The following is a 23,157-nucleotide window of genomic DNA, read 5'->3' on the forward strand; positions in this document are numbered from 1 at the left end:
CATCACGCCACCCGAGGCGAGAGAAGCGCGTTTGTAAACTAGGTTCATTAATTAAGATAAAGTTAGGAATAACACTGTTCACCGCAACATTTATTTTTTAATGATTTTAAGTTTGATTAGCCATTTAGTAAACCGTAGTAAACATATATAGTTAAAAAAGATAACAAACTTTAGTCTACACAATCACGACAGTCACGCATGGATGGGAGTCCTCTAGCGCTCGATTAAACTACTAAAGGATCGGCGAAATTTCCAGCTAGTCGTACTCCATGACCTCGACAATGAGTTGGCTGCAAATAACTAGTTAAACGTCGCATTTCCTTTCTGGTGTCATCACAAGTCCTGAAGGACACGCGCAAAAGTAACTTTGATTATATTTTGTTTCATTCTCAAAGCCAGAAACGACGGGATTATATTTAAGCTTCCCTGAGGCTTTTGCCAAAAACAACAGGCAATTATGCACAAAATGAAAGAAAATATGATGTGAGACCTTGAAAAGATCAAATAAAAGAATGCAAAATAGAAACAATTTCTCTTTTCCGGAAAAACATTCGCCACAACTCAGGGATTTTCCTAAAGAATGCTGGGATGGTAAATAAAAAAAAACCCGTACCGTTATCAGTCTGTCAATAATTGTGTCACGTGTAAAATTACAGATAGTAAATATTTTGAGGACATAAAATAACAATTGAATGGATTGATTATTTAACAAAAGGAATAAAAAAAGCTGAGTGTTATGTTTGAATAGCCATTGATGATTTGGCAACCTTGATTCACCACGAGAAGAGGAAATTCTCCCGGACGTTCAACCCGGGAAAGAAAAAAAACCTTTTATTATACAACACACGAACGCCGAGTGCTGTGACTTCACCTAATTTCGGCAACCAACCTGCTTTCTGCGTTCAAGACGAGCCCCCATAAGCCCCGTTACATTGCCTTAAGAGAGTCCCAATATTCATTCGCCTCACAGACGGCGAATCGTCTGCCTGCACCAGATAGCTACAACAACCCAAAGTTGTTTTACCTGCTGCCCCACATTTGCCGTAATTTTTAAACTCTCAACGAGCTACATACGTTTCAATCAGGTAATTTAAACCAGCCTTGGCTTAATCATGTGTAAATCGCTTCTTTCGTTGAATCTCCGTAGTAGAAACGAGTTGGTTTGTTTCAGTTTTATTATTAGCCAAGTTCAACAGCCTTCAGCACGTCGATAGTAAGTTGTAAACATACGTTTCTCTTCTACTTTCTCCCGTTCGTTTTATGGTTTTATTCATACCCTTTGGTCGCGTTACACGGTATTATGCGTTTTGTCTAGTGCTTGGATTATGCAGTTCATTGGATGATTTGAATCGCAGACTTGGTAATCATTGCTTGTTTCATTTGCTGGTTTCAACAGATTCACTGAAAGATGGCGGAGGGACATCAAGCTGTTGCCTTCTCGTTTGCCATCACCCATGAAGGTTTGGACGTCAACTTTGACTTTGAGGTAAAATCTATGCAATTGCAATGCTTTGTTTTGTGACGGTCAAAATGGTTTTTCTACTTCAGGTCATTAGGCTTATTGCCAGAAGTGCTGTTCGCTCATGGAGGAAGAGGGGACTTCGTTTTCAGGTTCAGAAATGTTCTGAATGCCTAGCAATTGTGCCCGACTAATCTTTCAATTTTAAACCTTACAGACAAACCTCAAGTCCAACTTTTTCCCAGGTTCTCTTCGCTCCCTGGTTATGACTGAGGCTGTTTTTATTGGTGCAGAAAAGTCAGGATATGATTTGACATGTGGACTAACTGATAAGCTAATTGTCCACTTCCCCAAGTATTTAACCAATGGATTTACTTTTTAATTAAAATAGTACTAATTTCTCTATTGAAAAATAGGAATTCTGTCGAATATCGGGTGCTGTGTTCAGCCATTCTAGGTCTTGCCGGCTGGGCTGGAGTCATTTTTTCGCTGAGACAATTGATGGGTTTGTTGCTCAAGTATCATGGATGGATGTACGAGGAAAGAGGTGCCGGTAGACAAGTCAGTTTACCTACTCGAGCCTGGTTTTTGGCCATGCAACCATTCTTCCGCCTCTTCCAACCGCAGCTCTACTCGTTTCAAGGCATGTTACCCACTCTTCCCGTTCCGTCATTGTCTTCCACTCGTGAAAAGGTTTGTATCAACTTGTCAATTTGACAAATATCGATGAGTGCTTGACTATTTGTATCTTATTTAGTATTTGAGAAGTGTCCGGCCGCTGCTGGATGACGCCCAGTACTCCCGCATGGAAAAGTTGTCACTGGAATTTGTTCGTGGTATTGGACAAAAGCTGCAGCGCTATCTCTACTTGAAGCGAATGTAAAACATTTGTTTGTTCCTTAATTTGAAAAATATTTTAATCAAACCAAATGCGAATGATTTTAGGTGGTCAACCAATTACGTTTCCGATTGGTGGGAGGAATACGTTTACTTGCGTGGCCGTTCTCCCATCATGGTCAACTCTAATTTTTACGGAATAGACACTCTTTTCAAGCATCCGACCAGAAATCCGGCGGCCCGTGCAGCCAACATCATTTACGAAGCTTTGCTCTTCCGTCGAGCTATCGAACGCTCAGAGCTGGAACCCATCATGGTCCAGGGAACGGTGCCACTGTGCTCATTTCAGTACGAGCGCGTCTTCAACACGACCCGAGCTCCCGGGATCGAAACGGATCGCATCATCCACTTGGACGATTCGACTCACATCGCCGTCTATTGCCATGGCAAATATTTTAAAGTCCCCCTGTACTACAAGGGCCGTTTGCTCCGTCCTTGCGAGCTGGAAATTTCGCTGCAGAAGGTCCTCGATGACGTGTCTGCTATCCAGCCGGGCGAGGAGAAATTGGCGGCCTTGACTGCCGGTGACCGCATCCCATGGGCCAAGTGCCGACAGGAATTTTTCTCCAAAGGATTGAACAAAGTTTCCTTGTCCGTCGTCGAAGGCGCTGCCTTTATGGTGTCGTTTGACGACGACGATTTCAACTTTGATCCGGTTTGCCAATCTTTTCTTTTACTTTCTCTATATTTTTGTCTAATTTTTTTAATTTTAATGCATCAGGATGATCACACCCAACTGGACAAATTCGGTGCGACGTTGCTCCACGGCAAGGGTTACGACCGTTGGTTTGACAAGTCATTCACGCTGGTCATAGGGAAAAATGGACGCGTGAGTTTCTCGTCATTTTGGAAAATCATTTTTCGTTTTAATTACAAATTGAATTTGTTTGTTTTTTAGGTTGGATTTAATGCGGAACACTCTTGGTAAGTAATCCAAATTCAATTCACTGGTTGTCTATTTCTTGCATCAAATATTGGGGTGGTTCTGGGAATTGGGGGGAATGAAAATTTCATATTTTAATCATAATTTGATCAAACAAAAAAATGTTATGAAATCACCCCCTGCCAAACCAGGGCCGACGCTGCAGTTTTAGCCCACATGTGGGAATTCGTGATCGCGGAAGATGTACTGGTCCCTCGGTAAAGTTTCATTCCCTCCACCATTAAAAAAAACCAAGTCTTTTTTAGGACGTGTCTATCTCTTATATTCTGCACACCTTTTTTTCTATTATATTAATTATTTTTGCTGTGCACTTTGTGATACCCTTTTTTCCGCTAATTCTTTTTCTCTCCGATTTTTATTTTTAATTTAAAAGAAAAAAAAACCACAAGCAAAAAAAGGTGCCGGGTACAATTAGTTTTTTTGTGTTTGTCTTAATTGAAATTTTTCATTAATTTCGCCACTATCGGTGTTCCCTTTTTGTCCGTCTGTGGCCACTTTTTGTGTGTGTGCGTTTTTGTGTCTGTCCGTTGCCTCTCTCGTCCGTCGCGATTTCAGGGCGGACGCGCCCGTCATGGGCCACCTATGGGAGTATTGCTTATTCTCCGCTGAAACGGCGCAAACTGGGTAAGGGTCCATTCTCTCTCTCTCTTTTTCTCGGACGAGAATGAGCAAAAAGAATGAATGACACGAAAAATTTAATTTCTAAAGTGAATGACACACCTCGCACCACCACCCCCAAAAAAGAAACAATTTTTGATTTGTTTGCATTTGAGAGAAATGTGTCGTCCAAAAAACAAAAAACGAATGACCCGAAAGTATAATACGCCATTTCTTTGATTTTTGTGATTTGGGAGTTACATGACAAACGGGTCCAAGCTGGAAACCGGTAGCCATTTTTAGATTTTCTCTTTTTTAGAATTGAAAAATTGTTTAAAGGTTTAGCATATTTTTTCTCGACGTTTCCTCTCTTTTATTTCTTTTCTTTTGCATGTCACCTTAAAGAATGTCTTGCACGTCGCATTTTTGCATGTAGAAATTTTTAGATTTTTATTTTGCTTTAGCGCATGCGCTCAGTTTCACGCACATCAATAATTTTCGCTTTTTAATTTGAATTTCGAAATTGAAAAATTTCGTTTATTAATTGGAATTCTTTTGGCTGGAAATAGATACAAGGAGGATGGCCACTGCAAGGGCGTCCCGGAATGCACTCCGCCTACGCCCATCCGTCTCAAATGGGAAATGCCCGAGGCCTGTATCGAGAAGATTGAAACGAGTTATCAGGTAAACACACCTGGACTTTTTTTTTTTTTTAAATTAATTTCTGTTGGTGGCACTTGCGGTTTCTTCCCCCCGCATGTCCATTGTTGTCTTGGCCTTCACTTGAAACCGAATTTCCTCTCCCAGGTGGCCTTGGCGCTTCTGAACGACGTCGATTTGCGCCTGTTGGCTCATTCGGCTTTCGGCAAGGGCCTTATGAAGAAATGCCGCATCAGTCCGGACGCTTACATCCAAATGGCCCTCCAATTGGCCTATTATCGGGTACTACTACACACATTTTCGTTTGGTCCGTTTTGGAATTCAATTTTTGTAATGAAAAACAAATTGTTTTTTTCTTTCTTTTCGGGGCGATATTAGGACGCCAACAGGTTCAGTTTGACTTACGAGGCGAGTATGACTCGTTTGTTCCGCGAAGGCCGCACGGAAACTGTCCGTCCGTGTACGATCGAGTCGAGCCAGTGGGTCAAGGCGATGATGGATGAATCCGTCAGCGTAAGTTATTAACGAGTCTCGTCCTTGCCGACTGGATTCATTACGTCAAATAATATACGGTCGTATTCCAACATCTGTTTTTTCAATGATTGGCAGAAGGAGGAGCGGATCCGGTTGCTGCGATTGGCTTGCGGCCAGCACCAGCGAGGCTATCAGGACGCCATGTGCGGCAAAGGGATCGATCGTCACTTGTTTTGCCTCTACGTCGTCTCCAAATATCTGGAAGTGGATTCGCCCTTCCTCAAGGAGGTTCTCAGCGAGCCGTGGAGACTGTCGACGTCGCAGACGCCGCACGGGCAAACCTCGAAATTGGACCTGGCCAAACACCCCGACTGCATCTCGGCCGGAGGCGGGTTCGGACCCGTGGCCGATGACGGCTACGGAGTCTCTTACATCATCGCCGGCGAAAACTTGATTTTCTTCCACATTTCGTCCAAACGATCCTCGCCAGAGACGGTGAGAGACATTTATTTTTGTTTTTCGTACTTTACTTTTGTTTTCTTGGTCGGTCGCAACCAGTTGCAACAACTTTCGAATTAAAACTTTGAGAAGGAAAAAAAAGAGTCACGATCTCCACTCTCATTTGAATTCCTTTTTTTTCTCCCTCCCTCCTTTCATGATGATGAAATATTTATTTTTTTCTCTTCACATTGTAACACAATTGTAATTGTATTTTTATTATTTTGACTTTTTCTTTTTTCTCGCTCGGGCTGAAGGATTCGAACCGGTTTGCCCAGCAAATCACCAAGGCGCTGTCTGACATCAAGGAATTGTTTGGCCTGTAAAAGAGAAACCAGAAGAGACACACACGACACACACAACATCGTGTGAATCTATGCACTCTTTGAGTAGAATTTTTATTTTTAAAAAATCATTTTACGAAAACACAAAACAAAACTTGTCAAACCCCCCATAAAAGTTGATCAAGTTCACACACACAATCAAACCAAAAAGGGTTCACAGAATGATTCAGGAGAGACAACAATGCAAATCTTTTTAGACGATGATAAAATAATTAGTAACAAAGGTTTTATAAGTTTTAAAAATGGTAAAATAAAAAAAATACAAATTAAACTAATTCATTTTTTTTTCTCTTCCATCTTAGTTTGACCTAGATTTATGGAAACGTGTGTGGGGGAAACGACATTTGGAAAACACCTTTTGTTGTTCCTTTTGTTTTTTCTTTCGTGACTTTTAACTTTTTTTTTTCTTTTTCCAGCGGTAACCAATCTTCATCTCTCGTCGCCCAAAACCTGACGAAGCTGGAAGTGATACCTGGGCACCCCCTTTGTGTGTGTCTGTTGCAAAAAAACGCCTTGTGTGTGTGTGCAACACTTTCCCTTTCACCTACCCGTTTTTTTTCTCGCATGGCGAATTTGCCATCGGTCGTCACTTGGAATTTGTGAAAGGACCGTGGGGGGGAACTATGGCCGTCATTTACCCAACGAAATGTCGAATAGACTAAATTGTTCTGTACAACATTTTTTCGATGTGGGATTTTTTTATCTTTTTCTCTGACGGGAATTTTGACATGATCCTACTCGTCTTATTTTTCCTTTTTTCTGATGTGTGAACTCGTTTTTTTTTCTCACGAAAGGGTCCAGAGAATTCCTTGTAGGAGTTGTCATCTGCGCCAGTGGGTGGTCACTTGGTCACACATTTTTTTTGGGTTGGTGGGAATCGGTGGAATGTTTTTTTGGGGATTTTAGCTGGAAGGCATCATCCAGTTTTCTCCTTTCCCGTTTATGTTTTTTTTGGTTTTCACGAGAAGTTTAGTGGGTGCGGTCCGGTTGAAAGGTAAAAATCCCAACGGAAAGTGAAAACGAACAAACTTGAACTGCCATGACGATTAAAAAAAGGTATTTTTTATTTATTTAAATGCTACGTCATTCAATTGAGTGAAAGAGAAGAGTGCGTGATGATGGCCGAGACGAATCAAAAGGTAAAAAAAAATTATGTTTTCTCACTTTCAATTCCTTTTTAAAAAAAGTTTATAATTTTGAAATTGATCTCGGAAATCCTTGATGCGGGTCTAATAATGACGTATCTTGATTGTAGGGTTCCAACTGCAGACGATAATGAAACCGAACGAGGTGAAATGGAATGGAAGGACGGACAATGGCGGGATCGTGTTGCAGCTCGCAGATGTCGTACCACACGGTAAGCAGAAAGTCTCTTTTGCTGGTAATAGTTAGTTAGTTATTTAGGCTAAAATAGAAATAGATGCCAGCAGAGATCTCCGATCGCGATCACGAGAAAAAGAAACGATTTCAATTAGAAATCGAGCGATGACGGCAGCTAAAAAATGTGAGAAACAAAAGAGGCGACCAACTTGATCAGATCTTAGTCGAGACTTGCAACCTTGATCACTGCACCATATCGACGTGCATCACGACCGACAGCGATTGTGTTTTCACACACATGTTTCGTGATTTCGTTCAAAACAACACAACCAAGTCGATCAATTGGTACAATCAAACGCGGACATTTTGCTGAGCCTGTGCCAAATAGGAATAAAAAAACAATGGCGCCCATTTCGTGATGACTGTAATTAACTAAGTAAAAAAACCTGGACTGATTTAAGAATTCATTTTTTGTTTTGTTTTGTTTTGTGCCCCCTCTGCTCGTTGGTTCATTGGGGTGTGACCCGCGCGGGACGGACGAAAGTGTGTCAATGTTGACGTATCACAATTTTTGCACACTGTTATCAATCTATCATGGCACCTGCGTATAATGCGATAATCGATCACACGCTGCGTGAAAACTTGGCCGAAACATTTAAAAAACAACAACACGATGACGAATTTTGTCAGGAATGTTTCTCCCTTCAGGGCCTGAATGGATAGAAGAAAAAAAACAGCCGAAACGGTGCGTAGACATCAACAACCGCAATGTCCTTTTTATCAGCACATTTTTTCTTCTTCTTCTGTAGCTCCCTTAGCGTTGACCGCAACGGTGGCCGTGATTTTTTCCAGCGGGAGCAAAAACGGAAGCCATCCACGCCATTTCAGATTGAATCGTTGGTTCCTTCGTTCGTTCGTGTGTGTCAGAGAGAGAGAGTAGTCGGAACCTGTTTAAGGACACAAAGACAGTTGGAAAGTCCTCCCCACCTTCCGTGACGTTTGTTTTCCAATTTTCTTGACTTTGGTAATGTGGTGGAAACGGGTCCATTCAATGTCCACTTGGGAAATGTCCACCAAGGATGTGGGCCATCTTATATGTTAATCAGCAGCAGCAGCAGAGAGAGATAGGCGAAGCGGGTTTTTTCCCAATTCGATAACGGGTGGCTGGGCGCAACAACCGTGTGTTGTTTATGGACGGCCAACACGGGTAGTTACTTGGTACACAGGGCCGACCGACCGATCGACATGAAAGTTTTTTTCGTCTGAAAAACTCGGACCATTTTCTCTTTTTGCATATCCTGCACCAACACTTTTACCCCCCTCGAACGGCCTTGATCCTTGCCAATATACCGGCGCGTTTCACCAAAATTCCCAATCCGCCATTATTATGATTATTTTTGCTCTGATTGATTTCAAACAACATAAAAAATTCATTTTCTTTTGTCTTTACCCAATTTTGGTCATGTGACGAATGTGCAAGTCAAAATTTCGGTCGTGTTTACCAGCGTGTCGATGAGCGTGAACCACCTCAACGACCTCCGCTTGTCACAACACGCAAATTGGCGACTCGTTTCGTCTATCCGTCGACCGGAATTTCACGCTCCGGTATTTCACGGTAATGGAAAATATTTTGGCCAATTGATTCCCCTCCCCCACACAGCAGCGGTAGCAGCGGTAGTAGTTGCGACATGGGTAATAACCCAAAAACAATAGGATCACATGTCGAGACTGTTATAATACGTGTACTGTCAAGAAAAAAGATAATAAGGCGACCTTGCTCCACATTGTGGCAGCTGACGCCCTTTGTTGAACGCTCACGCTCAGATTGGTCGAGATGATTCAGCAATTTTTGTTTTTCCCGCTCCAGTGGAGTTGGTGAAGTCTGACGAAATTTAAAATTTCCCCCTAAAAAAATTATTTAATTCCGCCGTGTCTTAATTTCCCACCGGAAATTAATTCAAATTTCTCAGAAGAACCGAAATGGATTTTTCAATGTTGTTTTATTCACGGATCGACAGGAAGATAAGTAGGTCGTTTCCTCTCGTCATTAGTTGCTGCACATTTAAGGTTAGAACATCATTGAACATGTCTAATGAAACAAGTTTAAGTCGATTCAATTCTCTCCTTTTATGTCCATCATTCATTCATTATTGATTTGAAATTGACACAGTCTGTAGCCTCGACTGTCGTTTAAATATTCCCCAAAAAGGACCATTGAAATATTTGTTTGTTCAATCATTCGGCCGAATTAAACTTTGAGAATATTAGCAACGGGTTTCAATCGAACAATTGCACAGAGAGAATGTGCGGCCAAACACAAACAAGAGCTAGGCGGATATGGCCAATTAGAAACACAATAGCCTATACGAGCAATTAAACCCACAGCAGCAGCAGCCCAAAAGATTGAACAATCAAAGCCAAGGGTGAATGAAACGCCAGTTGTAATTTAAAAAAAAAAAAATAAGTTGTTTATTCTATACCAGACGAAAACGACGACATGGCCAAGGACTTGGACTTGGCCGAATTCCACACGTTATTAACAGTCTAAATGAATGTTTGCAACTGGACAAACAAACAAATCGGGAAGCCAAAAAGCTGCGCCTTATTTCTCCTACCTTTTTCCTAATGACCAAGCCTATTTAGATTCTTTTATAGTCTCTTGTGTGTAATCACGGCAACAGATCAAGGCCAAAAATTCTAAAACATAAAAATATCTAAAGTCGATCATATAAACAAAACTTGTACGCACTCGCCAGCGAACGGACCGGATCTATTGTAAAGAAAACCGGTCCTTATTTAAACACTTTGGGGCTATGTGCACACGAGTATCATTAGAACATGTAATAAATGTCAGACTATGTAGCCAAGGATATCGACCAAAGTATAGGCTGTGGAAATTTTATTTTTTGTTGTTTCCGATCAAAAAATAGGAGCGATTAATAATTATGCAAGGACAAGAATAATAAAAAAATCCGGTTATTTAGAATTGCTCTTGAAATTAATTGTATTATATTTTTTTGTCTTGAAATTGAGTTTCAAGGGATGACTAAGAGTTGGACGTGATGGTCATCACGATCAGTGGAGCATGCGGGCATTTGACTTTGATCAACTAATTAATCCGTCCTTATTTTAATTTTTAGTAATTAGTGTCTCACGCAAACATGGGTCGGGATCAGTCGTCTAGGACGAAGTGCCCCAATAATAAATTCACCTAAATAAAAATTTAAAAATAAAAAGTTCTTTTTTTTATTTAATTTTATTGACCTGAATTTATTGTTGGCTATCAAATTATTTTATTCCTTCCGCTTTTTGTTCAATGTAATAAAAACCAAGTCGATTATTTATGCAAACACTTTCTAGAGCGCGTCTCTTCTACGTTACGAACAAGATTTTGATGTAGGCGATAATAACCACATCACAAGAAATGAATTGCAAATGATTTGTCTGTAATGATTTGTTTGACTTGTCGCGTGGCCCAAGGTTATTGCCAATTTGAAATGGGAATGAAATCGTTCGCTTATTTTGCATCGAAGCCAAAAACCCGGAATTTCCCTTTTTGATTGATGCATTTTATTTCTACATAACCCGTGGAATAGAGAAAAAAAAAAACCAAACTAAACAAACTTGTTTACAGTCTCCCGTTCACAATTTGTGTTTCATTTCGTTTTCTAAATTCCTTCCTTTGACTGGTGTCGCCATTTTCTCAATTAATCGTCCTCTTTTTAGTTTTAAATTCGTCAACTTTTTTAGTAGACGAAACTCCCCCGCAACTTGCACGGCCGACAGCAGCCTAGACCTACTTTTTTAGTCGGAAAATTAAAAGTCTCAACTTCCGTTATTTGGCGTTTTGATGGCGAAACCGCGAGACCCCATCCGAGATGAGAGATATTTATTGTTGGGCCCAATGTTTTGGTGAAAAAGAAGCTTCTTTCTTTTTCAAGGCCTCCCAAACCGAAAAAAAAAAAATGGAAAGAAAAACCAAAAACAACTAAAAAATAAGTCTGTGAGCAACAACAACAACAAAAAAATGAGAAAGTTTGGGTCCGTTCGGGTTTTCTTATTGTCGATTTGTTTCAAGCAGCAACACAGCGAGAAAGAGATAGCCGTGCTGGAACTGGATTGTTCACGAGCGTGTGGCATTGACTCTCGCTCGATGGACACACACACACACATATTGCATAGTGGCATATAGACTATATATCAGGGACCGGAAAGTACTCGAGCCAGTCCAGTAGATCGCCGACTTTTCGCCCGTGCGCAGTGCCCGTGTGTCCGTCTCCCGTGTTAATTCGCATTTTGTTCATCATCATCACTTGTTGTTGGTTTTGTTTCCCGCAGTGGCAGTTTCATGTGTCGCCCATCCAGCAACAGCAGCCACCGCCACCTGCCAGAGGATTTAACCCCTCCGCCGACGGATATCCGCCCTGATAGCTCCGAATGCCCTGATCTCCATGCCTAAACATGAATGAGGAGCTGCTGCCCTACGGTGGCAACAGTGTGGCTATTTGTGTCGTCGGCCCCTCAACCGATCCGCAACATCCGCCAACAACAGCCGACAGCAGCAGCAACACCACCACTACCACCTTTGTCGCCAATGACAACAAGGAGCCGTCCAAACTCAGCAAGAAATTGAGTAACATTAGTGCCATTAGCGACAATTTCAACAGTTTCATCAATAGTGCCGTCGGCGCTGCCATTGTCGTCTCCAATAATTCCGGCCCAGCTTCATCCGCCACCTCCGCTTCTGCCCAGCAGCCGTCCAGGCGCACCAGTTTGGTCATCGGCCGCAACCGCAAGAAATCGCGCCGCTTGACCCTCACGCAAGTTTGCTCCGAATTCGAGCGGCCCCAACAGCCTCTTCCGCAGCCCAGCAGCGATCCGCCGTCGTCCATCGTCGCCGTTGGCGACTATGAGCACCTGCCCGTCTCTAGGACGTCCAGTTTGATTTCATTCGCTTCCGTCAGCAGCTCCTCGACGGCCATTTCGTCCATGTCGTCGTCCAGCTCCTCGTCGCCCAAGTCGCTGTCGCAGAGGTCGTCGACGTCGTCGTCCCAGCGCTCGTCCATCTCCTCCGCCTCGGCCCATCCCGAGCGAAAACTCAACCGCATCTTCTCCATTTTGCACTCGATGCAACAGACTTTCCTCCAGGCCCAGCCATTCGCCGCCGCCGCCCAAGCCCAGCAGACCCAAACGGCCGGTGGACACAATGGACCAGCGACGCCACCGTCGCCGTCGTCGCAAATGTCGGAGCCTCAGTACATCGTCATGGTCCCGCCGCGATCCACTTCCGTCACGACGGTCCACTCCGACGCCTGCAAGAGCAGCGGCCACGGCCAAAGCCTGAGGCATCACCAATTGCGCCAGGCTCCTTCGCGCCAGCACATTTACGGGATGGGAAGGAGCCAGGAGTCGCTGGCCCTGGCCCAGCCTGGACCGGGGTCGGGAGTCAACAGCCACCCCAACCATTTGGCCATGGGGGCCATCGACAGGAACCGGCGGTTCGGGTCGGCCAACAGCTGGACTGGCTCGCAATGCTCGGGATTCACTTGCACGACGGTGACGACCAGCACGGAAGGGACCCTGTCGGGCTCGCCATTGGTCCACGCTATGCCGTACCACAAAGACGGATGGTAATCTCATCCATCCATCCATCCATCCATCCATCCATTCATCCATCCATCATTTGAGCTGCCGTTCATTCATTCAATTTTATTTGTTGGTTTTTGGTTGATAGGACGTCATTTTTCATCGCCGGGAGTTCGACCTACGCCCAACTTTTAATTGTCGTTTGCATCGTGGCCGCCCTGTCGGAGGTGGTCACCCACAACGTCCCGTTTCTCTACTTTGAGGTACGTACGTTCGACTTTCGCCATGTCTCAAAAGCTCGGGCTCGCATCTAGAGCTGCTGCCCCGCTCCTAATTGGCGAATTTCGTTCAGATCACATAGAGACATTGGCCCGGACTGTAATTGTTTAGACATTTGCTGCTGCTGCTGCTGTCGAGTAATTCGGTTGCCTGAGTCACGAATTGAATGGCCCATTATAATCGGTCGAAAAACCAGTTCATCATTATGTAACTTTTTGATAGCAACAGCAGCAGCAGCAACGTGAAAGTGAAATGGTTGAATTATCCCACCCTATTGCCTGGAGGCAAAACAACCGACTAGTCTACAATCTCTTTAATTCGCCAAAAATCCAAATCTCTTTTTCTCTCTCTCCTTGTGTGCAGCACCAGCTGAAACAAAAATAATAATAATAATAGTCATCATAATGATAATAATAGGGTCAGATTAAAAACAATTTGCCAACCAGCTGAAAATAACCCGGTCACGATTCTGCAAATGTTTAGATACTTTCCTTATTGGTTTTTTGTGTGTGAACCCATTTAAATAATTTAAATAGTCCAGTCCGTTTCCATTTCATTTTGAACTTCCAAGAACAAATGTTTTTATCTAATGTATTTATAATTTCAGGGATTTTTCACTTACATGTACTCGGTGTCGATCCTGTTCTTTCTCTACGTGTTTGGCTATTTGCTGCGCTCCAAGCGGAGGCGGGAGCAGAAGAAGCGACTGCGCAAATTGAACAAATTGAGGCGGACCCAAATGAGCAGCGGCGGTGGTCCTGGCCCGTCGGGTCATCAGGATCACGAGAAAGATATTGGCATCAGCGGCAGCTCCTACAGGAGCAATAGGAGCGCATCGGTGGCCATGGAAAGCGAAACCATGGCCAGTACGTCGACCCTCAACCGGTTCATCACGGGCATCAGGAGCCAGAGGCGCAGGTTCAGTCGAGCCGGACCGGATGGTGTCAACAATTTGGCCCTGGAAATTGGAACGGACGTCGGGGGGATCGAGTCTCCGTCAAGCTCCAAACCGGCAGGCCATCATCACCATCCGTCATCCAGCGGATCGAGCAGCAGCAGCAGCAAGAACCTGCAATGGACCCCGTCGTCGGTGGGTTTCAATTTGGTCGACGAGTCGCCCAGTGAAATCGTTTCTTACGCCATGAACAGCGACAATGTCGTCATCCCCAGCGGCGAAATAACCGGTACTCGCGGTAAAATCAAGAAATTGAAAGTGTCCAACAACGAGCACAGCCACGGGAGTTTCTTCCTAAGAGCCGGCGCCGTGGCTTTCGGCCTGGGCACCATGATCTACGACGGCCTAGAATTCGGCGCTTTCCTGGAAGTGCCGCCCGATTCGCCATGTTTCGCTCTCCTGCGCGGACTCAATCCCGTCCTTCACGCCGCATTCGTCTTCCTCCAAATGTACTTCATCTTCATCTCCGCCAGGGTATCATTTCACTTTTCCATCTTTTCTCTTTTTTAAAATAATTCTAATTCGTTTTTTTTTTCACTTGGCCTATTTTTGTCCAGTTAAATATTCACAAATTCAAAGCCATCGCTCGATTCGGGTTGATGCATTGCCTGGCCACCAACGTTTGCGTTTGGATCCGCACTTTGGTCAGGGAGTCGCTCAAGGAGATCAATCACCACCACGAACATCACCCGAAAGGTGCCGAGCAATTCCAAATGGCGGCCCAGCAGCAGCAAATGGCGGCCTCTAGTGCTGCCACCGCCGCCGATACCCAGGCCTTTCTGCACCACATGGCCGAGGCTGTGGCGGCCGCCGTCGGCAGCGAAGAAGACGGTAGCTCATCCGTTTACGAATTTGGTAATTAGAATTATTATAATTTTTTTAAAATTGAAATGAAAGGCCTTGAATTGAATTTTCCAGTGAACGACACGTTGGCCGAAGCGCTCAGCGCTGCCATCGAAGTCAAAAGTAAAGAAAAGTCAAATTTGTGGGAATTGACGGGCAACGTCTCGTGCGGCCGCCACATTTTCCTGGGCGAACTCATCATGAAAGCCGCTCCTTTTCTCTATCCGTTTCTCATCGAATATTCGCTGATTGGCGCCGGGGTTCTCTACGTCATTTGGGCCAACATCGGACTCAATCCAAAGTAAAATAAAATTCATTTAGAAATTCAATACGACTACTAAATGTGTGGCTGAAAAATAATAGGTACAAGACGGAAGAGGATCACAACGAAGATTCCACCTGGAACAGCAAATCCCGACAGTTGAGGGTCGATTGCGTTGGGGCCTCTAAGGGACTTTTCATGGGCCTTTTCGTCCTGACGGCCGCGCTTCTCTGCCTCATCCTCTTCTTCATCTTTGCCCCGCAGCCGCAATTCCATCGGCTCGGACTCTTTTTGGCCGATTCCGCCCATTTGTCTTTACTCCTCTTCTCCCTCTGTGCCATGGCCATCGGCTCCTACAGGTTTTCATCCATTGAAATTTGCTCTCAATGTTCATTGAAATCATTTTATTTTTCTATTCCTAAAAAGGGCCCGGCACCTTCACTTCCATTCGGAGCACATGGAAGAGTTGGGCAGCATTTTGTTGAGGGTCTCTGCCCTGGGCATTTTCGCTTATTCCGTTTTCTCGATGATCGCCGGAGCCTTTGCCAATCAGGAGACGGACGAGCCGCCCGTTTTGGTTTTCATCAACGGCCTCCTGTCCGTCGTGGAAGTGACGATGCAGATGCTCTTCATCTCGGACATGTCGAGACGACGAGTCAATTCCATCGATCAGGATCGAGAGAAGCCGGGCAGACAGGCCGTCACTTTCCTGCTCATCACCAACTTGACCCTGTGGCTCGTCTACACTTTCGAAATGCAAAAAGTCGAAGCCAATCCCGTCCAGCTCAACTTTTACGGCTTCCTGCCGTGGGCCATCGTCCAGCGCATCACGTTGCCCCTTTGCATCTTTTACCGGTTCCATTCGGCCATGGTCTACGCCGAAATTTGGAAGAATTCGTACCGGTATCACGGGCCTTCTCTAGAGGAAGCCCTGCCCAACCAGTACATCATATCCTGAAGTGAAGGGAATAATCATTATTTAATCTTTTTTGAAAAAATGTACGTGTGGACGTGCTGTGTGTGCGTGTATCTATTTGTGAGTGCCCGTGCTTGTTGTGGAAGCCAATTTTTCATTATTTAAAACAATCGCCAAACACCACACCTTCTTTCTCTGTCTTTTGGGGGCTGTGCACAGCACTAGGCGCCCATGTGGGGATTTAATTCATTTCATTCATGTATACCAGGGCGCCCACCTTGCAGCAGTGACAACATGGAAGGCACTTGAATGATTTTCCCTCGTTTTGAATTACGAGGCCGGTTTTCGCGTTCGACTTGATTGCCACTCTAAAAATTAACTTATTTTTTCAAATAGAAATCTAACATCTCTCTCTCTCTCTCGATACAAATTGAAGAAGTGATTAATTGAAGGTTACGGTTTCTAATAATTGTGACATTGAACTATGGATAATACAAAAAACGTCGTGGATAGTTGGAGACTTTCATTCGATTTTGTTTGCTAGTTTGCTTTTGGCGCCATGAGAGTCACAGAATAAGCCTCTAGTGGTCAGTTTTGACACTAGACTCTGCGACTAAACTTGTGTTGTTGTCGTCTGCCATCACATCTCTCACCGAACTAAGTCGTAAGTTGAATCTCACACTTGTCCGGATTTCGAACGAATTATTGATTAAATCAGTTTCATTTTCTTGTTGGTCTGGTTATATGCATCGGCATGCACCTTTAATTGATCACGTTGTCTAGACAGTAAAACTCACAATGTGGAAAGATCGGAAGATGGAAGGTCACATGTTTGGATTTTCAGAATGAAAACGATTGATTTTCAATCTCGTGGCATTTGAAATAAGTTGGCCATATTCCTCCATGGAAAGCTTAAGTTGTGAAAAGTTTGTGTTACAATTTCAGGTAAAATGCTATTCATTCAATTATGTGTCTTTCTTTTTTACCTGGTCTGCAACAGAAAAGGAAAGCAAATTGAACTGAGAATGGGAAATCATTCAGATACAGGCACGGTTATATCTTTTACAAAAAATTTAAGACCAATTTGCATTTTCTTTATAAATAGTCTTGCATCTCTACTTTTAATGAGAAGAAGGGATATTCAATTGGATTAATTTAGTATTCACTTGTGTAGTACACAAAACACAATACCTAATGTAACGTGTAATTCAATCTTTATCCTTGAACTGCAATGAGCAGGTTCATGCGATTAAAATATAGGCTTTGCTTATCAGATGTTGAAATGATTTTGGAAACTTGCTAATATTATGTCTGTTGTTTTCATAGGTTGCTACAGGTTCCAGAACATTCCAAGAACATCAGGCGGACAGCTTGTGTGGCTGTCACTCAGGTTAGTTGATTCTCATTTTTTTTCCTGTTGATTCAGCTCTCTTGTTATAAGGATTTTGCAAGCGATCAATTGGTTACATTTACTTGAACATCGAACCGAGCTCATAGTTTTTCACATCTTATCTATTACGACGTGAGCACTCCGTTTGTGGTATAACACTTGCAAAAAAGACTTCCTCCATCTTTTCCTCCCTCATTTTCTTCTACTTATAGGGCTACATTTTGTTTTGTCGTAGAAAAGCACAGCAGAAACACGAATGGTATCAGATGCCATGGATAAGTCCGTGTGTTAATAAGAGTTTTTGTACTTGATACTACGCCATACGCGTTTCCAGTTGAAACTTGATTATTTTCCAGTTTTTATTTAAACGATTCTTTTTCTGATCAGTGATGGATGTTATATTTGACGTATTCATCACCGTTTTTTTTTTCGTACCATTAATTATAACTGATCTACACTCTAAATGCAAAACAAGTTTAGATACATTGTGATGTTTAAATAACATTAAGGGACAGAGAAATGTCTTCTTGCAGTAGCCATCCAGTAAAATGAGTGTAGTTGTTACCGTGCAGTTGAGCCCCTGCTGAAACATAGAATATCTCAGCCCAAATTTGCTCCCCTACTTGCAACTGCAACGTTGATTGCAATGAAAATGTTTCGTATGCTGATGAGGGGATGGTCGAACTAGAATGCCCATTTGCAATCCTACTACCACTTTTAGTGAGACATATATCCACTATTAATCTAGAAGAAGAAGTAGCCGGCAAATACATAAGACCTGACAGGGAGAAAAAATATGTTCCCGTTCGGGGTGCTGTGAATTTCCCTGTTTGTAAATTCATGGCTCCTCCAACGTTTAATTTTTCAACATCAAACGGAATCGGTATGTTTGTTTGGTTAAAGAAGACAGAGCCTCTCTGAACGTAGAAGTAAGTGGGAGAAGAAATGATGTCCTCAAATCCGATCCACTGCTGGAAACCTGTCATTAATTGAATCGAGACATTCGTAAAAATTGGAGAACTTTGGTAGAAATGTTTTCTTTACCCGCGTCACTAGGCAATTTAGTAAAATCGCAGTAGACACTTTCCACCATTTTCGATCCCATAACCGAATACAATCCATTCAGTGAGTGTCCAATATTCCAGAGATCTTCGCACGATTCCGGTATTCCCGTGACGGCCACTTGTCCTGAGCATTGAAAACGACCTAGGGTGTGCACTCCAGTAGAACTTGTCAATTGAGTCCGACCGAAATTCAGTCGGGTAATGGGCAGTACATTCTTGTCGGTGATGACCCCTTAAAATGTTTGTACAATAAGGTTTAAAATGGGAAGAAAACATTTCAATCAATTTAACTTACCGCTATCGACCAGTTGGACTGGCGCAGTCGCATCGCAGTTGCACTCCAATGTAGCATCGACGCAATTGTTATCGATTCCACATTGGCAGGTGTGGACATTTGTGTTACCACCAGACCAGAAGTATTTTGCGTTTCCATTTATATCGTTCCACCAGGCATATGCAATGTTGTCGAATTCGAAAGGGGCGTAGTAGCAGTCGTACTAAAGGATTGGCATCATTCGCCATATTTGTTTTTATGATCCATTGGATTTTTAAAGCCAAACTTACTTGAATTGACTGGTGACATTCGTTAGATAATTGCGCTAAAGCGGCCATTTGCCTGATGGTTGCGTTGTAGTTGATGACTTTTGAGTAGCAACCAGGTTCTGCGCAGTGTCCAACATCTAACGGCATTTCGGTATCGTGCACAACTGATGTTGATCCTGCACGTGCCGATGCAAAAAGAACCGTTTTCACTTCCTGAAGTTATCTTTCATTTCAATAGAACATCTTTTACCTGAATTCATGTCACAGTAAACGTAGATGGGATCATCACCAACGGCTTGACCGTCTGGATCGATCCAGTGCATTCCGGATGTGAGAGTTGGATCCGCTAGATGAGCTTCTCTGCACGTCCGTGGCATGGCGCTCCTTGCAATTGATTTTCTTCTGATTTCAATTAATTCCGCTGACGATAATTTTGAGTTGATTCTTTGTTCATTTAGAAGGGCAAGTTCCAATCGAGTTACTTTTTCTTCCTGTCAATTTAAAAAAGTCATATTTATAGTTTATTTATTTCAGTAACAAGCTAAGATAGTAGCGCTTACATGTTGTTGAACCTTGAGTTCCAGTGCCTCTAGTCGACTATCTTTTATTGCCAACATTTGCTTCATTTCATTCTTTAAACAGTTCCAAAATTTAAAAAAATTGAATTAGTTAAAGACATAATTTTGGAATGGTAAAAAAAAATGACTTACGAAATTATTGGTTAACTGCTCAAATCTGTCCTCGAGTGGAAGTCCATTTGCCACTGAGCCAGCTGCAAGAAAAATTACTGCGCAAAATACTATGTTGAAGTAGCGCGTCATCATTTAGACTTTCGAAAGCTTCAATTGAGAACGAATGATTTTCCAGTGACTTTCATCGCCCATTTTATAAGGCAAGTGAATTATTAGGCGATTTGTTTGCAGTTTCATCATAAACAGATAAGATAGGCAGGGGAAAAATCTTTTTTGTGTGTGCCCTACTTTTGTTTTTCAGTATTTATTTTTTCCAATCGACAAATGAAAGCTGAAAGGTGCAAAAGTTATTGGGTCAATTGATAAACGTCCAAATATATCCGAAATACTTACTGCGTGGTGTTCAAAAAGTTTTTCCCACTTATATAGGAATAGGGACATGTTTACTTGGTATAAAATTGAAGTTTGTTAAGTTCGAACCAAAAAGATATTGTGGGTTTCCCCTTTTTTTAAAATATTTGCTCAATTGGAATGCTTTGGAGGCGCCCTCTTTGGGAGTCTTATCAGTTATTGGATCAGAATTTTACAAATCAAAGTCGCGTTGATTTAAAGAAACATTTTATCTGTCTTTCCATCCATTTTCCTTCATGTATTTGTCTCCAGGACTCTGATTCTGAAACTGTGTCTGTTATTCCGTTCAACACTTTGCCCTTTTACAATGCATGAACGTACAGTGGGAGGAGAAGCTATTTCCCGTTTAAATTTCTATCAGTATTCCACTACGGTATTCACTTAGCGGCATTTTCTGTTAGCAAATCTCATTTGGAAGGCGCTTAATTCTAACGAGACAAGGCCTGCCCTTCACCTGAATTCCATATTGAAATAATTCTTCCTAGTATTTCTTTTTAGTTTTTACTAATCAGATTAACTTTCCAATCTGATTTAACGTTTTTTTTTTGTGTGTAATAAAGCATGACTAGTAATGCCGTTTTTTTTTTGTGTCAACATAAAAAAGTCCTTGGCCAAAATCAATGAACGGGGAAAAAAGGAGGTCGAACTAGCTGTGCAGCCAGATATTTGAATTGCCTTAATTTGTTATAACTTCATAGTTTTATGGACACGTGAATGATTAAATAAAGTCTCGAGACAATAAAACTAGTTACATGTAAGGACATCTGATCCCTAGTCACGTTTCAATTAGCACATGAGCGCTTCCGAATCTCTTTCGATAAACTTGTAATATTTCCGCATCACGAAATTGCCCTGTCCCGCTTGATAATTGCACGCGATGCAACCTTCGAGCCTGTGACTGAAAAATGTTTTTCATAAGTGATAAATCGAGGTGATATTGGCGCTTAGCCAATTCCTATCGAAACAACATAGAAACAACATAGAAACAAAGCACTCCTTATACATTAACATACAACTTTGACTTAATGACACTGGTTTTGGGCCGAGGTCATCGTCTTCTCTCTCTTTCTCTTTGCTTGAGCCTTTATACCCTCAAAGAGTGAAATGATTTCTGTCCTGAATTGTAATTAATAAATAACTTTGATTCAATTTCAGGCGAATTCATTGGACAGGCTGAATTGTTTTCCGCTTGAATTTGGAGAAAATAGCTTAGAAAATAGCTTTTTATTTTTAATTCCACGAAAGTAAATGTTTATTCTATCAGGATGTGCATACTAAGTCAAGAAGGCCCAAGATTGAGCGTAAAGGTCTTCCCTTGCAAACTGAACGGATCGTGAGCACTCCTACATCTGCATAACTCGTTTGTAAACATTTCAGGACAAATGAAGGTTGTTTGACTATAGGCCAACTTCCTCTCTATCGAGTCCAAGACTAGCAAAATACAAGCCCAGTAGCTCAGCCTTGCGATCGTAAAATCCAAGGTGATTTTTGGCACTATTGTTTTTCTCCTGCTCTGGTGAAACACGAACTTGTGGCGTATAAATATCAGCCATCTCAAGAGAGAAATTATTCAATCAGCGTTCTTCAAAGCGACTACAACAGTCCCAGTTAACATGTGCAGACTAAGTTTTATCATGGTAACGTGAAACCATTTAAATTAAAATTTAGTCGCTTTGCCTTATTAATTCTTTCCAATTCAATTCAGATTGTCGGGGCATTGGTGCTCTCGACCAACTTACAGAGGGCCGAGTCCTTTAGCCACCACCGCATCCACCATAAAGATTCCTACGAGCATTTGGAATCGGCCGAAAGCAACGAACTACAAGAAACAACTACCCCCATTGACACGCAATCTGACGAGCTGGTCGACTCCGAGGAGAATAGAGTCGTCAAGCGCCACGCCCTTCTTCAACCATCAACTAGCCATTCATCCGAGGAAGAAGATACAACAGCAACAACCCTCGACAGCCAATCGGATGAACACGACGATGACATTCTACCGGTCAGGCTGGTGAAAAGGAATATTCCAGTAGCATCTTCCGAAGAGGACACAACCGCAGCGAATCTCCTTGACAGCCAATCAGTCGAGGACGACGGAGTCGATTCGGAAGAGAAGAGAATAGTCAAGCGCAATGTTGAAACGACAACCATCGACCACTCGTCTGAAGAAGAAACGACAACAGTCGAAGGGGCGAGTGACGAGCAGCACGACGACTCTGCGGAGAAGAGAGTCGTGAAACGGGACATCCCTGTCGGAGTAGCGGGACTCACGATCCGTCGTCGATTCGACTCATCAGAAGAAGATACGACAGCCCATTTTGACAGCCGATCGAATGAACGGGACTACTCGGATGAGCTCCACGACTCGGACGAGTGGAAGAGCATCGTGAAACGCGACGTCATCCAAACCACAACCATCGACCACTCTTCCGAAGAAGAGACGACCACTTCCGTCTATTCAGATGAACACGACGACGTCGACTCTGAAGAAAACAAAATCGTCAAAAGAAATGTCCACGTAGAAACAGCAACGCGTGATCGCTCGTCAGAAGAAGACACCACACCGGCGGATCTCCTCGACAGCCAATCCATCGAGGACGACGGAGTCGACTCGGAAGAGAAGAGAAGAATCAAGAGGAGTAGCCTAGCTCTAACTGCTGTCGACCACTCGTCGGAAGAGAGCACAACAGATGGCACATTCGATTATTCGGCCGAGGACTCGCTTGAAGATGTATTGGTTCGATTATCGCAAGATATCCATTCATTACCTTCAACTGCCCTCAGAATTTAAATCGACCCTTTAGGCTTTTTTGTTACAATTTTGTTGAAATTTTTTGAGCTTTTTCAGCCACTGTTGTACCTTCTCGTCATGTCAATAAAGATTCATTGTTTCGTAATCGTGTTTTCTTTTTTCGTAATGATGGTCATGTTGATTTACGTTTTATTTAATTTTCTAACATTTTATTAAAGGGATGTCAAGCCTAAGTGTGCCACTGTTATGGTTAACGTAGAGCAGATAATGGA

The 23,157-nt window shown here is 42.8% G+C and overlaps 3 protein-coding genes across 8 annotated transcripts; 2 read left to right on the forward strand and 1 right to left on the reverse strand.

Moving 5' to 3' along the window:
* Positions 1 to 285: 285 nt before the first annotated feature.
* On the forward strand, positions 286 to 6,151 carry LOC124207109 (carnitine O-palmitoyltransferase 1, liver isoform-like). Of its 5 annotated transcripts, XM_046604409.1 has the most exons (16): positions 755 to 1,085; positions 1,148 to 1,213; positions 1,397 to 1,486; positions 1,549 to 1,611; positions 1,677 to 1,813; positions 1,876 to 2,152; positions 2,217 to 2,338; positions 2,405 to 3,011; positions 3,078 to 3,185; positions 3,255 to 3,280; positions 3,431 to 3,496; positions 4,466 to 4,580; positions 4,704 to 4,838; positions 4,935 to 5,069; positions 5,166 to 5,525; positions 5,786 to 6,151. In XM_046604409.1, exons 3-16 carry the CDS (start codon positions 1,409 to 1,411, stop codon positions 5,852 to 5,854), a joined length of 2,298 nt encoding a protein of 765 aa, XP_046460365.1. In that variant the 5' UTR covers positions 755 to 1,085; positions 1,148 to 1,213; positions 1,397 to 1,408; the 3' UTR covers positions 5,855 to 6,151. The 5 variants fall into 5 exon arrangements, with proteins under 5 accessions (XP_046460361.1, XP_046460364.1, XP_046460365.1 ...); XM_046604405.1 differs by lacking the exons at positions 1,148 to 1,213; positions 3,431 to 3,496 and adding an exon at positions 3,855 to 3,923 and having other exon boundaries at positions 286 to 1,085; XM_046604408.1 differs by lacking the exon at positions 1,148 to 1,213 and having other exon boundaries at positions 753 to 1,085.
* Positions 6,152 to 6,279: 128 nt separating this feature from the next.
* Positions 6,280 to 23,030, forward strand: LOC124207105. The gene is made up of 12 exons (XM_046604396.1): positions 6,280 to 7,011; positions 7,128 to 7,229; positions 11,531 to 12,822; positions 12,927 to 13,041; positions 13,665 to 14,486; positions 14,570 to 14,867; positions 14,931 to 15,156; positions 15,219 to 15,476; positions 15,544 to 16,978; positions 17,360 to 17,423; positions 21,511 to 21,770; positions 21,839 to 23,030. Exons 3-9 carry the CDS (start codon positions 11,654 to 11,656, stop codon positions 16,073 to 16,075), a joined length of 3,420 nt encoding a protein of 1,139 aa, XP_046460352.1. The 5' UTR covers positions 6,280 to 7,011; positions 7,128 to 7,229; positions 11,531 to 11,653; the 3' UTR covers positions 16,076 to 16,978; positions 17,360 to 17,423; positions 21,511 to 21,770; positions 21,839 to 23,030.
* LOC124207113 lies at positions 17,769 to 19,909 on the reverse strand. Of its 2 annotated transcripts, none has more exons than XM_046604415.1 (7): positions 19,741 to 19,909; positions 19,591 to 19,662; positions 19,281 to 19,521; positions 19,052 to 19,194; positions 18,783 to 18,984; positions 18,468 to 18,719; positions 17,769 to 18,402 (listed from the first exon to the last, which is right to left on the reverse strand). In XM_046604415.1, exons 1-7 carry the CDS (start codon positions 19,852 to 19,854, stop codon positions 17,918 to 17,920), a joined length of 1,509 nt encoding a protein of 502 aa, XP_046460371.1. In that variant the 5' UTR covers positions 19,855 to 19,909; the 3' UTR covers positions 17,769 to 17,917. The 2 variants fall into 2 exon arrangements, with proteins under 2 accessions (XP_046460371.1, XP_046460369.1); XM_046604413.1 differs by having other exon boundaries at positions 19,052 to 19,206; positions 19,741 to 19,907.
* Positions 23,031 to 23,157: the final 127 nt, after the last annotated feature.

Source organism: Daphnia pulex, chromosome 11 (assembly GCF_021134715.1).
Source record: "Daphnia pulex isolate KAP4 chromosome 11, ASM2113471v1".
In the NCBI taxonomy this organism is placed as follows: domain Eukaryota; kingdom Metazoa; phylum Arthropoda; class Branchiopoda; order Diplostraca; family Daphniidae; genus Daphnia; species Daphnia pulex.

Bases quoted from the DNA above. Each gene is read 5' to 3' on its own strand.
- LOC124207105 (XM_046604396.1), top strand. From the start codon at position 11,654: ATGAATGAGGAGCTGCTGCCCTACGGTGGCAACAGTGTGGCTATTTGT. The intron at 13,042-13,664 runs GTACGTACGTTC...TTATAATTTCAG, and splicing joins TCCCGTTTCTCTACTTTGAG to GGATTTTTCACTTACATGTA. The intron at 15,157-15,218 runs GTAAAATAAAAT...GAAAAATAATAG, and splicing joins AACATCGGACTCAATCCAAA to GTACAAGACGGAAGAGGATC.
- LOC124207113 (XM_046604413.1), bottom strand. From the start codon at position 19,854: ATGATGACGCGCTACTTCAACATAGTATTTTGCGCAGTAATTTTTCTT. The intron at 19,663-19,740 runs GTAAGTCATTTT...AACTGTTTAAAG, and splicing joins AGCAGTTAACCAATAATTTC to AATGAAATGAAGCAAATGTT. The intron at 19,522-19,590 runs GTAAGCGCTACT...TTAAATTGACAG, and splicing joins AACTCAAGGTTCAACAACAT to GAAGAAAAAGTAACTCGATT.
- LOC124207109 (XM_046604405.1), top strand. From the start codon at position 1,409: ATGGCGGAGGGACATCAAGCTGTTGCCTTCTCGTTTGCCATCACCCAT. The intron at 3,012-3,077 runs GTTTGCCAATCT...TTAATGCATCAG, and splicing joins ACGATTTCAACTTTGATCCG to GATGATCACACCCAACTGGA. The intron at 5,070-5,165 runs GTAAGTTATTAA...AATGATTGGCAG, and splicing joins TGATGGATGAATCCGTCAGC to AAGGAGGAGCGGATCCGGTT.